Here is a 14,801-nt window from a genome sequence, read left to right as displayed (position 1 = left end):
TCAAGAAATCATTTGTATTTTGTAAAAATACTTGATTTCATGATTTATATCCTTTTTGAAGTTCCAACAACTCGCCAAATGAGCAAAGAAGAAATTGATTATATTTTTGATTATTTGATTATTTTTTTTTTTTTGGGCTGAGGAGGAAAAGTGCTTTATGCATCTCTCGCTCTGCCATCGCAGAGAGGTATGTGGGACATGCACCTCACTAAAACCCCCCTCATCAAGGGCCTATCTTCACTTCGGAAGCGCTATAAGTATTATAATAATAATAAAATGTATTGTCATAAAATTTATAATAATACCATTTATAAAAATACAACTTATAATAATACTTATAATAATAATGAGATGATGTCCTTTTGGTGTCCTTTTTCGTGTATATTTAATTTTCTATGTTTAATTTTTTCTACGTATGTACAATTTACATGAATTATAAAATTTGTAAATAAAAGAAAATATAAATGACTTAAAATAAATTTTAAATATACTTTTTATTAGTGTGATGGGTGAGGGGGGTGAAGAAAGTGGTTATAGGAAGGTCTCAAATAGACTCATAAATAAAAAAAAGCAGTTTGGCCGATGGCCAAAACGCTTGCAATTGCTAAACCCCCAAAATCTGAAGTACCAGGCGAACATAAACCAGCAGCAAGATGAATTTTATTTGAAAATTTGAAATTAAATTCGGCCGCCTAAAAGATACCACGCTTTTCTTAATGTTAGCCGATCTTCACACCTTTTAGCAGCCGGTCTTCAAACCAATTTGGCAAATTGGCTTGAGCCCCAGCTGCAAAATGGTTTAAAGCCTGGCTTAAATTATTTTAAATTTTTTTTAAAAAATTATCCTCCTGCTGCATTATGTTCGCCTAGTACGTAGAAAATATATTACTTTGCAAACTAAGTACGAGGGCAGCTGCGGCTTCCGTAAAATTGATAAAATCGCCTGCAAATGCTAAAAGCCAAAATCTGAAGTACCAGGCGAACATAAACCAGCAGCAAGATCAATTTTTTCAAAATTTAAAATTAAATTCGGCCGCCTAAAAGATGCTACACTTTTCTTCATGTTAGCCGATCTTCACACCTTTTAGCAGCCGGTCTTCAAACCAATTTGGCAATTTGGTTTGAGCCCCAGCTGCAAATGGTTTAAAGCCTGGCTAAAATTATTTTAATTTTTTTTTTTAAATCATCCTCCTGCTGCATTATGTTCGCCTAGTACGTAGCAAAGAAGCCAGTTTGCAAACTAAGACCGAGAGCAGCTGCGGCTTCCCTAAAATTGATAAAAATCGCCTGCAAATGCTAAAAGCCAAAATCTGAAGAACCAGGCGAACATAAACCAGCAGCAAGATCAATTTTTTCAAAATTTAAAATTAAATTCGACCGCCTAAAAGATGCTACACTTTTCTTAATGTTAGCCGATCTTCACACCTTTTCTCAGCCGGTCTTCAAACCAATTTGGCAAATTGGTTTGAGCCCCAGCTGCAAAATGGTTTAAGGCCTGGCTTAAATTATTTTAAATTTTTTTTAAAAAATCATCCTCCTGCTGCATTATGTTCGCCTAGTACGTAGAAAATATGTTACTTTGCAAACTAAGTACGAGGGCAGCTGCGGCTTCCCTAAAATTGATAAAATCGCCTGCAAATGCTAAAAGCCAAAATCTGAAGTACCAGGCGAACATAAACCAGCAGCAAGATGAATTTTAATTGAAAATTTAAAATTAAATTCGGCCGCCTAAAAGATACCACGCTTTTCTTAATGTTAGCCGATCTTCACACCTTTTCTCAGCCGGTCTTCAAACCAATTTGGCAAATTGGTTTGAGCCCCAGCTGCAAAATGGTTTAAGGCCTGGCTTAAATTATTTTAAATTTTTTTTAAAAAATCATCCTCCTGCTGCATTATGTTCGCCTAGTACGTAGAAAATATGTTACTTTGCAAACTAAGTACGAGGGCAGCTGCGGCTTCCCTAAAATTGATAAAATCGCCTGCAAATGCTAAAAGCCAAAATCTGAAGTACCAGGCGAACATAAACCAGCAGCAAGATCAATTTTTTCAAAATTTAAAATTAAATTCGGCCGCCTAAAAGATGCTACACTTTTCTTAATGTTAGCCGATCTTCACACCTTTTAGCAGCTGGGGCTCAAACCAATTTGGCAAAATAAATATAAGCCAAGCTTCACACCATTTTGCAGCCGGTATTTAAACCAATTAAATTATAAATTTAATTCCACCCCTATATGATATGCTACACTTATTTAACGGCAGCCGGTTCCAAACCAATTAATTATTAAACAAATAAATAGAAAAATAGGTTGCAGCGCTACAACTACATACAAATGAATGCAAATAAAAAAGGAGACTTTTTAGGACTTGCTGCTGATTTATAAGGATAAGGATCAGATCCTGCTTCCTGCAGAAAATCAATAAAAAAGAGAAAGGTTGTTATATTTTAAAAGTTGTTTTATTTTAAATTTAAAAAAAAAACTATAAAAAATTTGCCTTATGGTAAGTGACGCGGTGCTGCGTAATCAAAAAGGACCAAGGAGTATCCAAAGTTGGTGACTTCCTTAACGAGCTAGCTGCGCAGTACATAGGGCGGGTACGGACCCATGAAGATGTCTTGCCATGGCATATGAGGAGGAGTCTGAAGACGTCACATCCGGTCGACCTTGCCATTAGATATTTATGCACTTAAAATAATTAGTTAATTCCATAAGCTTATTATACCATGTACCTGTAGCGTAAAAAGGGTATATGTATTGCACCTAGTATGTAACAGCCAGAAGGAAGCATCTCCGACCCCATAAAGTATATATATTCTTATTCAGCATGCCTAGAGAAATCGATCTAGAGATGTTCATCTGTCTGTCTGACGGTTCTTGCCAAAATATTTCGTTATCGTTAATACAGATGAGCAAAAGATTTTGCAATTAGTAGCCCCCTTAATTAAACAAATTGCATTTTATGTTTTATTTTGTTTTGTATTTTGTTTTGGGATTCTGAATGTAAATAGCAATAGTTATAAACATATTTAAATTAAAACAAAATGTACAAAAATTAAATTACTATGCCTTGCTGCTGTTGCGGAAACTCAAATACGCCTGCTAGTGATACGAAAATCGGAAATTAGTTGCATATTGTCTATGTTGTGTGTGTGTGTGTGTGTGTGTGTGTGTGTGTGTGTGTGTGTGTGTGTGTGTGTGTGTGTGTGCGTATATATACGTATATATTTGTATATTTTGGGGAGCTATATTGCTCTAATGCTGTAGTATGTAGAAGTAATCGTAAATGATATGACGTGCTTGGAGTGAATGCGGTGGCCTTGGCGTTTGGTTCTGTCCTGGTTATGGTTATTTGTTCATGCAAATACAATAATGTGTGTAAATAATTCGATCGTTTCTCTAAATACTCGTCGTTATTTCCTCAATATATGTACGTATGTATGTATGTGTGTATGCACTATGCTTGTATATCTGTGTTGCATTATTAAAATCGTTGTAAATATGTTCTTTTGCTTCTGTAATAGATGATTCTTGTCAGCTTAAATGCTCGTAAATTAATTCAAAGTTGCAGTGTAAATATTTCGTTTTGTTTTCGTATTTTGCTGTATAAATAATATGTTATATATATCGCTCGTATCGCGAGCGTACAGATACTTATAGTTTTACGTTTTGTTTCTCATTTCTCATTGGGGTACGGATGCTACTTTAGATGCACTCTCTGCTAAATGTCAAAGATGTTTTCTGTTCAATTCTGTAAATTGGCTTTCACTTCAAATGTTTAACTGCTGTTTTCTCTTTAAGCCGCCTTGCACATTTTTAGAAAATGTTAAAGTACATAGAACATAAGAATATAGCGTATTTAGGCTAAATATCACCCACGATTAAATCGTTGTTTAACACTATATAAAAACTAGCTTTATAATTTATGTATAATACATACTTGTATACATAATATGCATTTATCATCATCGTCATCTTCATCGTCATCATCATCATCATCATCAATCATTCTCAATTGTTATCAATCTTTATCCTTGCGTAACTCTACAGACCTAAATGCCTACTAATATTTTACAAATCAGACAATTAACCAAAGACACAGTAGTGTGTATTTACTTGTATATCGTATCGTATGTGTATAACCTACACACTAGCATATTTTATATGTTCTATATAGATCTATCGTGTATATATATATATGTGTGTATTTATGTGTATATTGTATTAACATTTTAAGCTCGCTGAACATTTCACAATGCATTTCTGTTCACTTTAGAAGTCATACATCCCTCTGTTTCCCTCCATCTATATATCTTAAATAAATTACAAAATTGTCGAGCATTCTCCCTTTGCGTCTCACACATAGTCCGAGGGCACTGTTGTCGTGCTCGTCTCGTTGATGGCCGCCAGTCTGGGCATACGTCGCTGTGTCATTGCATCTCCAGGTCCCAGCCCGGCGGCCACAGCAGCGCCGGGCACGCCTCCAATGCCAACTCCGCCCCCACCGTGATGCTCCCAATTGGGCAGAGGCTGGGACATCACATTCAGACCCACAATCTCGTAGGCCCCCTGATTACTGCCACTGGCACCGCCCGGCATCGCTGTGACCGACAGATCCGAATAGTAAGCACTGCTGGGCGCCGAAGAAACGACCATCGGAATGTCTTGTTCGTGGGCCTGGAAATTGTATTTCTGCGAAGAAGAGAGTGCCAGTGAAAGTTATTGTAGTTGTTTTCGCATTATAAAGCTACTATTACGGATAGATACGACGGAGAATAATGGGGGAAAGAAGTTTGAAAACTATTGCGCTTTAATAGTTGAAGAAACTTCATAAATATATTTCTAAAATGAAAATATGGTTGACATTGTAGCATATTTTGTGAAAACGTGATACTTCTAGAACTCTTCTATGTTCCCAAAATATGCCTTAAATTCATAATTATCTTGCAAGATATCCACAGTACCGCTTCCGTCAATCCTTCTTCTTTACAAATAATTTATAAATGTATGTACTTGTCCAATACTTTTTTTATAGCCTGTACCCAAAGGGTGAAAGGCTATACTAGTTTTGTGCGCATGTATGTAACACACAGAAGGAGGCGTGGCAGACCCCACAAAGTATATATATTCTTGATCAGGATGAGAAGCCGAGTCGATATAGCCTTGTCCGTCCGTCCGTCTGTCCGTCTGTCTGTCCGTCTGTCCGTATGAACGCAAGGATCTCAGAAAGTATAAGAGCTAGAATAACCAAACTTGGTTTCCATATTCTCCTAAGACCGAGAAAGTACGAGTTTGAGTTTTTTTTCGATGCACCCCTCCACTCCCCCGCAATTCGTGTTTTTTCTTATAACTTCCGTAATTCTCAGAATTTTGAAATCAATTTTGGTAGGTACATCCAGTTAGTACTAATGTGTCCGTGTGCCAAATTTCATCATGATAGGTCAATTCTGAAGAAAGTTATAGCCATAAGTAAAATCGCTGCTCATGCGCTGCCTCTGTCGGCAGCGCTGCCCGCAGCTGTTGTTGTTGCTGCTTTGGTTCAACTTTGTGCTGCATACATACACGCATATAAACACGCATAGGTACGTGATGTAAATGTATGCTGTTAAAACTAAACATAAACATATATTCTAATTTAATTTAATTAATTAATTCATTAATTTTTTTTAATAATTTAATTTTTTTAAAAAAATTTTTTTTTTTAATTTTTCTTTTTTGTGGAGAGTACAGGCTATTTTACTGTCGGGCTTGCTCGACTGTAGCGTTCTATCTTGTTTAAAATAAATAATGTATTTTGCTTGTTTGTGAATATTTTACTAGTTGCTGGGGCAGATTCAGATGCCAATATTATTCATACACTGCTTCAGGATCTCTTCAATTTTATTTGACTATCTACTTTATTGTATGGTGTCGGGAATGTTGGGAAGATAAAATTATTCGCTAATTAAATGGTTTACTCTATTGAAATGTTTCTTAAAGTCAATCAGTATTATGATGATTTTCTAAATTTTTTTTCATTTTAAAATGGAAATTTTAGGTGTCGAAGCTAGACTCTATTATTATCATTTTTTCTTTTTAATGTATATAGAATTCTGCTACCAAAATGGGAGCTTAAGCTAGTTGTAAATAGAACTCTATTATAGAAACACATTTGAGTTGTTACTCTAAATTAAATGCTATTAACAATTTCTTGGGATATTTTGCTTGAAATGAAGATCAAGGACTTATATTCTCTCTTGTTTGAAAAGTTGTAGAAATTTCATGAATTAAAATTTGTATTTGCAAAAAGAAAACTTACCTCGCCACACTGACTGTAGGCGGTGTTCTGATATGAGGGATTGGCGGAGCGCACCGATTCGCGATCCAATTCCGCATAGAGGGCCTCGCTGACACCCACCGGACTATATGCATCGTCCATATGGGTATAATGATTCTCGGCCGGCGATGTGGATGGCGGACCGATCTGATCAGGTCCGGCCGATGAGCGTCGACTGCCGCCCAGCCAGGTCCACACACCGGAATTACTGGTCGGTCGGCGAATGCTGTCCGCTGAGTGCTTGATCGATATTGGCGAACGATTCTGGCCGCCATTGCGATTGTTGCGACACCACCACGGCTGCGGGCGACCACCTGTAAGCAGACCAATTGAATGAAGCGTGAATAGTTGCTTTGGTATTTGTATTTTAAAAGTAACCCCCCCCCCCCCATTCCTCCACAAAAAAAAAGGCACAAGAACCCCCAGTCCAGCTCACTTGCGTTAGCTTTAATTCTAGATCGGCGCATGTGCAACGGCTGGGCTTAGGAAATCGTTGACATTTTGGGCATAATCGCACGATAAATCAAACATTCACCTCATTGACTTTTGGGCAGCCAACAACGAGAGGCAACGGCTGCGACAATTGGGCAAACAAAACAAAACGAATCGAAACAAAACAAAACAAGGGAAACAAGCAAACAAATGCGAGTAAACAAACAAACAAACAAACAGAGCGTAAATTAAACGGCTGTCAATGGCATCGGGCCGAGGTGCCGGCGAAGTGCGCGAAAACTATTCGTTTGGCTTGTTTCCTATGAGTAATGGCCAAATGCCAAATGGCCGGAATTGTGTCTTTTAGCCACTGCAGTTGTGAGTTCGCAACAAATTGTGCAATCAAATCAATGAGAGCGGAGGATTCTTAGGCAACACTCTAAACTAGATTTGAAAGCAATTGAGAATTGCGTTTTATGTTACCTTAAAAAGTACTTCGATTTGAACATAAGCAGGATCTTTTTTTTTTTTTTTTTTTTTTTTTTTACATATATACAATTTATTAAACTAGTTTTCTACTACCAATATGGCAGCTTAAGCTAGTTGAAAGTTAGGGAATACAAAAGTTGTCTATAGTAAGCATCTATAGGACGCACTTATATCTATGTACATATATACAATATTTACAATGTTTTACATTAGAAATGAAATTATATTTTATGATATATATTATATATTTTATACAAGGGATCTTGTGGGGAGATCCTTTGGATGGCACTTCTTCAATCTTCTCTTCTTAGGTTTGGACAGGAGCCGCCTCGCTAGTGCGTTGGGGTGACTGCCGAGTCGCTTCTCGTAATTGCTTGCGTGCATTTGAATGACATCGCCAACCTTGGGGACACATAAGTCTCTTTCGATGTCCCTAGTGCGCATATACCAGGGAGCGTTGCATATTTTTCTGAGTATTTTAGCTTGCGCAACTCTTATTTTATTTAGGTTCGATGCAGCGGCAATGCCATAAATTGGTAGCGCATACTTCCATATTGGACTTAATATGGACTTGTATACTGTCACCTTACTGTGCAGAGACAGCTTGTTGCAGGGTGCAAGCAGCCATGCCATCTTTCCGGCTTTTGCCATGACCGATCGCTTGACCATTGTTGTATGCTTGCTGAAGTTGAGCCTTCTGTCCAGAATGACACCAAGATATTTGTGCGAATTTGTATGACTGAGCGTGGACCCCAACATTGTGATATCTCCGCATGACGACGGCCTTGTTGTAAATGTGACATTCGCACACTTGCTGGCGTTGATACCAATGTTCCAATTCAGAGCCCACTTCTCGAAACTACTTACATACTGCTGTAAGGCTTCCGAAGCTACATCGATATCTCTGCATCTGGTAAGCACCGCAGTGTCGTCTGCGTAAGTAGCTATTAGTGCGTCATTCTCGTCTACTCCAAGGATCTCTTGCGGTGCAGGCATATCAGCAGTAAATAATGTATACAGGGTAGGACCGAGAACACTGCCTTGGGGAACTCCTGCACAAATTGAGCGCCTCGTGGATTTCACTCCATCAACAGCAACTCTGAAGCTTCTGTCCCTTAGAAAGCTTTCGATGAGTTGAAACAATTGAGGAGTTAGTATGCCTTTCAATTTGCAGAGGAGACCATCATGCCACACTCTATCAAAAGCTTGTTTAATATCCATAAACACAGCCACTGAGTACATCTTTTGCTCCATGGCTTCCAGGGCGAAGTTGACCACACGGTGGAGCTGTTCCGGTGTTCCGTGACTTCTTCGAAATCCAAATTGCCATTTTGGAATTCTGCGCGTCACGGCTTCGAGCTGGAGAATCCGGTCCAGAATCACGCGTTCCATCATCTTCCCGAGGGCAGGTAGCAGACTAATCGGCCTATATCCATCTACTTCAGTATGCTGTTTCTCTGGCTTTGGAATCATCGTAATTAGCGCCATTTTCCAGCAGTTTGGAAAGTGCCTCAGCCTGAGTATGTTATTCATGAGCAAAACAATATACAGCAGAGCCCTTGTGGGGAGCAGTTTCAGCGTCCTGTTGTCTAAAAGGTCTTCTCCAGGCGCTTTTTTGACCTTTAGATTTTTTATCTGCTGTACCACTTCTTGCAGTGTAACTGGGCTTGCAGGCAAGGCCATTTGGAATGGCATCTCCAGCCTAAGCTCGACTACCCTTCGCCTATCTGCTGATGTAAAGTCAAAAGGCTTAAATCTTTCCTCTAGGCTGTTTGCAAAGATTTCAGCTTTCTGCTGACTGGAATAGCTCCATCCACCTGAAGGATCCTTAATTGGAGTCTTAGGGATGACCAGCCTCTTGAATCGCCTCGTAAGCTTCCAGAGCGAGTAATTAAATGATGCATCTGGACCAGCACTTTCCAATATGTCATCAATTCTGCCTTGTCTGATTTTAGCAAGCTCTTTTTGCAGTCGATTGGACAGTCTTTTGTAGATTTGATGAATGCGAGTATCTCCAGTTCTTGCATATTCTTTCCTGACTCTTCTTTTCAGGCTTAAGAGCGCAGCAGCCGTTGGTGGTAGACTAGCTTGACTATGTTGGGTTGGCAAGCGTAAAGTTTTCGGTGCAGCAGAAGACGCAGCCAGTGAAATGTTCTTCATGAGGATTGATATCGCGTCTTCGATATCCTCTGGGCTGTTAATTTCGACGTTCAGGTTAATTCTTCTTTCGAGATCGGCTTTAAAAACATCAATACGGGAGCCAGGTGGTAGAATATATTCCCTCTTGGGATTATATTGCGGTGCATGATGTAGCGTCGCTACTACTGGAAGGTGATCCGATGCGAGCTCATATTTTGTTTCAACGGTGAGTCTGTTTAGGGCAATCCTGTTGACAATAAAGAAGTCTAGTGCAGAGGGGTTAAGCCGTGTGTTGTAAGAGTAGAAAGTTGGCTCTCCAGTAGCAAGAACTTGGCAAGTAGTACTAGCTATGGCCTCTTGCAAACACCTTCCTCGCCTGCAAGATCTGGAATTACCCCACCATTGGTGTTTTGCATTAAAATCACCGCCTACAATAAACTTATCTCCTAAGGTTGCAAGCAATAGATCAAAGTCGGCCCTGCACCAAGCTTCATTGGGAGGAAGATATAGGGAGGAGACTTTGATGCTTCCACCATTCGTCGGTATAGTTACGCTGGCCGATCTTTTAAAAGCGGATAATAATAAAAATGGGAAAAATTCATTTCACATAGCAACCCTTGAGCCTTTCTGTAGCTACTTTACATTAAGCGTAACTTTTAAAAATATCAGCTTAAATATTGTATTTCAAAGGTGTTTTCTGAACGAGCCTTTTTAATAAATATTGAGCAATGCATTACTCCGAAAAGGTAAAAACTGCTGTCCAATCAGGCTAATATGGGCATTGATAAATTATAATAAATATACTTTAATATTTTACTTTTTAGGAACTCAACATTTCTGACTTCCAATGGATAAAATGTTTCAAGTACGTGTTGAATGAAATTTTAAAATCACATTTCTAGTGATTTAAATAAAATTTTAACGAATATATATACCCTTAGAATGCTATCGGGTTAGGTCTGTGAATCAGTTTGACAGAAGGATCAAAATATTTGTAAAGTAGCTTGTTTGTTTTATTTGAAAAATTACTCAGATAGATGAAACAATGCTTAAAGGAAATTATGTTCTGAAGCAAAAAAAAAAAAGCACGGAAAACCATACCCCTTTTCAATTTTCCATTGTTTAAGCACAGAGAGAACATGTGACAACAACGAAAAGTTGATTAAGTTATTCACTTTAGAGTCATGTGGACTGAAGGTATTATCATTTGGCGGACCTGAAGCTTTAATATATAGTGTACATGAAATTGAATGTGAACCCAAAATAGGTAAAAAATTTTGCATTGAACGCCCTACTTAGAACGGATTACAATAAATGTGAAAACTACAAGTATCTGTATATTTATACAAGTACATAAAATGTTATAGTATCTCTTTGAAGCTATCAAATGAAAATATTTAAATGAAATCATAAAATGCAATATTAAGCAATGCCAGATCGTTAGAGTAAGAGTATCATATTTCAAGCCAATTTGTGCTCACATTTCGACATCGTTAGCCAGTATGGATTTCATTGCAAATGCCGCCCAATTAGCAGCACCTGAAACAGCAACAGTAGCTGCGAGCGACAACGTGTCGTATGCGTAACATTATTTTAATTATACATACGCGAATGCGATAAAAATTGAATGTGACATTTTGCATAGCCAGAAACAAATACAAACACAAATACAAATACAAATACGTATACACGAACAGCAACTATCGCGCCTCTATCGCAACTATTAAGACTTCATTACACATGTCATATTTGCCATTTACTCGCACAGTCGCTGCCATCGTCGAGCGCCGACGACTTGTTTCACAAAACTGCCGGCGACGCAAAACACACATTATTCGCCAAACGCAAGTAAACTGCTTGAGACGCCAGTTAATATTTCCCTCTAGTCACAAAAAGCGCAACAAAACACTTTAAATACTCTATTCAACAGTTCGCAGCACGGGTAACATGGTTTTCTTTAAATAAAAAAGAAGCCGCGCAGAAAATCAAACAAAGCATGGAAATAAGAGTTTAGGGGCCATTCAAAAAATAAGGTAAGGCAGATGTAACAAAATATAAAAGTGAATTGGTCAGATAAAGAATAGCACATACACATACATATTTCTGCATTTACACGGTAGATTAGTTCCAGAAAAAGTCGTGTAAAAAAAGACATTGATCATAAGTTGTTTTGAATTGTGCTAAATGGAATACAATTTTTAATTTTCAAACCGTGTTAAATTAAGACCGAGTAAAAACAGAATTAGCTGTATTTGGTTTAAATATTTGCTTGACATAAGCTAGAAAGCATGCATAGAAATACATATTTGCATATCTTGCAATATCAGGAATATTTTGCGGAATAGATCTTAATTTTCTAATCAATATAACTACCATAATTAGTCTACCATCGTAATGGCTTAAAGAGTAAAGTTAATACGAATATACTATATTATGTAGACATTCCCTGGAACACATTTTTTAAAATGAAATATCTATCTTATTGGACTTTATTTTTAATGGCCTTTTGTTTTATAAGTTGGGTTAAACAATAACTGTACTGCGATTCTGATTAATAAATAAGACTAAACTCCTTGTTAACCTGTATTTGTATTTTTCAATAAGTTTAATTTAAGTTATTGTAAATAATAACAGTTTAATTAAAATTTTATTAAATAAACTACGATTTTTGTAATTTTTAGCTGTTTTCTTTCAAAACTCTTTTACAAATCATAAAAATTTCAAAAAATATGATTTTTTATTATAAAAGAATATTAAGATAAGCAAACAATTTCAACACAAATTTAAGAAGTAGGTAATCATAGGAACATGTTAAATAGTTTTAAATTACATAACTTAATATTTTAAACAGAAATTAAATTATTTTCCTGGCATATTTTGCAAATTGCACAAATTGGTTTGCAAATTATTTCACTGTCTGTCTGTCTGTCTGCTACAGGCAGTCTACTGGTTAGTAAAATAATAAAATAGGCACATTTTTTCAAAGTTCTCTAGGTTTGTGAATAAAGAACACTAATAAAAGAACAATATAATTTTGGGGTTTGCTTTTCGGTTCTTTTCTATGCTAAAAACTAATGAAAAACAAATTTATCCTTAGTTTTAATATAAAAGTTGGATTGTAAAAAATGTATTTATATTTCATTCCGCTAACTGAAACATAAAACTTATATAAGATGCCGAAGGAACTATCAATATAGTGCTTTGTTTTCTTGAAATTGTTAAGTTCGTTTCCGTTAAGTAAAGCTAGAATTGGAAATAGAAACAGCCATACCAACCCATAGAAATAAAAAGCATGACTGGTGGATATAAAAAAATATTTGAAATATGGTCTTTTAGCAAAAGACAATCGAGTTTAAGATATATATATATATTTGATTGAGATACATTTGCATCAAAGCGATACATTTCCTAGTTCGACATTTCAAAAGTTTCATTCAAATTTGAGAACTTTTGATTGATTTAATTTCTTAAAGTTGTACTCTTAAGTCAGTTTAATTTGTTATTAATGATAACATTTCTTTTACATATGCTTGCTTTATAAATAAAAAGTTCGTTAAGATAATGTGAATATGATTTAAGATTCTTCTTTCTAAATATTCTTAAATATTTATCAAATTGGCAAACATATTTCAAAGAGCATAAAGTATTCGCAGCAAGTGACTTGCAATTTATTGTTTAATTTTTCGTTAAATTTTTGCCACGAAAGCTGCTGCAAAATATTTTGTTAACAAAATTTACAGTCACTGTCTTTGTTGTTGTTGCTGCTGCTGCTGCGGCTGTGGCTGCTGTTGGAATTGTGGCTGGCAGGCATATGAGCGAGATAAGCGTTGGCAGATAAGGCAGCAGCAGTAACAGCAAAAGCAGCAACAGCAGCAGTTGCTGTTGCTACTGCGGCTGTTGCTGGCGATGTTGTTGCTGCAACGCCAGCGGCTAGAGTCGAGCAAAAAGCGTAAGTGCAATGCCGTTGGCCGTTGGCCGTCTATTGCTCCGCTTGTCGTTTGCCGCTTTTTTTCATTTTATAAATATATATATATATATATATATATATATATATATATATATATATATATATATATATACATTTTCTTGTTGGTGTTGTTGTGCAGTAACAGCAGCAGCGGCAGCAGCGGCAACATCGTTAACACTGCGCAAAAACTGGCCATTAAAGCCAACTACCATCGCCTGGTTAGCCTGGTCAGCGGTCGGTTGGTTGGTTGGTCTCTGGCTCTGGCTCTGACTCTGACTCTGGGCCTGACTCTTACTCCGAGTCTGTCTGTGGCGTTTGTGACATGCACAAAATGCATGTATATGAGCACCTATGGACGATAAGGTTTGGGTAATAATCGCCACTGCCATATAGCTAGCTATATGGCCATATACATAGCCATTGCCAGCTGGAGTAGGTATGCGCCATTCACACGCGCGCTGCAGTACGTAAATCATAAACATAAAACAAACACACACACACACATCTGTACATACATATACCGGTATATATGTATATAGACAAAGCACACAGTGGGACCGAAATGACTAAATTATGCATGTGCATGCATAACTCGGGAAATTGGCAAAGAGCCGCTGCTGCGTATGCATTCGGCTAATTAGTTGGATCGCCAATTTGGTTGAGCTTCGAGGTGCGCGGCCAACTTTCCGAACCGACTAATGAGAGTGAAAGGTGAGGCGATGCTATATAATGGCAGTCACACACACACACACACACACACACACACACACACACACACAAATTCACGAGTCAGTTGAGCAAATGCAGTTAAAACAGCGTTTGAGTAGATATATGTTTATGGTGCAGTTGGGTTAACAACTAAATAATTACGTGTGTGTAGAGTATTTATGGCGATGCAGTTGGCATCTCTGGAGGGTGCAGCTAAGCTCAAATGGAGCTAATGTGCAACATTAAATTTTGAAAGACTTTTCAAATTGGGGAGAAAATAAGTGTCTTGTTATGTTAATTGCAGCGAATTGTACTTTAATTACAGTTTATTCTAGAATACAACAATAAATGTTACGCACACTAGCTCAGTAGTTCTTTCATACTCTTCTACCCAGTACTAGAAGGCTGCCAGAGTAAGCGTATAAAAATGATAAGCATGAAGATACGACTCGATACTGACATGCCTGTCTGTCCGTGCGTTCATCTGTTCGTCTGTATGAACACTGAAAACTTTGAAACCTTAACAGCTAGCGACATCAAACTTGGCATGTAGACTTGTCTTATCTATATGTAGTGAAAGTTTATAATAAACCATATATAGCCGTATTATATAGCTGTCATTGGAACGATCGAACAAATCAATCCCAGTACCAAAAACTGTTTTTTTTATTACGATATCGGAATCAAAAAAGTTATTTTTAAGTTTGGTATGGCACTTCACCATCATCTGAAGCTTTATCAAAATATGTGCACT

General features: G+C 37.2%; 1 protein-coding gene across 1 annotated transcript in view; it reads right to left on the bottom strand.

The window, feature by feature from the left end:
* Positions 1-4,185: 4,185 nt before the first annotated feature.
* Positions 4,186-14,801, bottom strand: part of LOC115632888 — a 120,594-nt gene continuing 109,978 nt past the window's right edge. Inside the window, exons 6-7 of the mRNA XM_030530169.1 lie at positions 6,295-6,626; positions 4,186-4,688 (exon numbers count right to left, since the gene is read on the bottom strand). Coding sequence (XP_030386029.1) covers positions 4,353-4,688; positions 6,295-6,626 — 668 coding nt within the window. The 3' untranslated portion in view covers positions 4,186-4,352. The remainder of the gene's footprint in view (positions 4,689-6,294; positions 6,627-14,801) is intronic.

Source organism: Scaptodrosophila lebanonensis, unplaced genomic scaffold (assembly GCF_003285725.1).
Source record: "Scaptodrosophila lebanonensis strain 11010-0011.00,11010-0021.00 unplaced genomic scaffold, SlebRS2 tig00001415-arrow-pilon, whole genome shotgun sequence".
NCBI classification, from domain to species: domain Eukaryota; kingdom Metazoa; phylum Arthropoda; class Insecta; order Diptera; family Drosophilidae; genus Scaptodrosophila; species Scaptodrosophila lebanonensis.
Note: the sequence above shows the minus strand (reverse complement) of the source record. Positions and strands in the feature narration are given on the sequence as shown.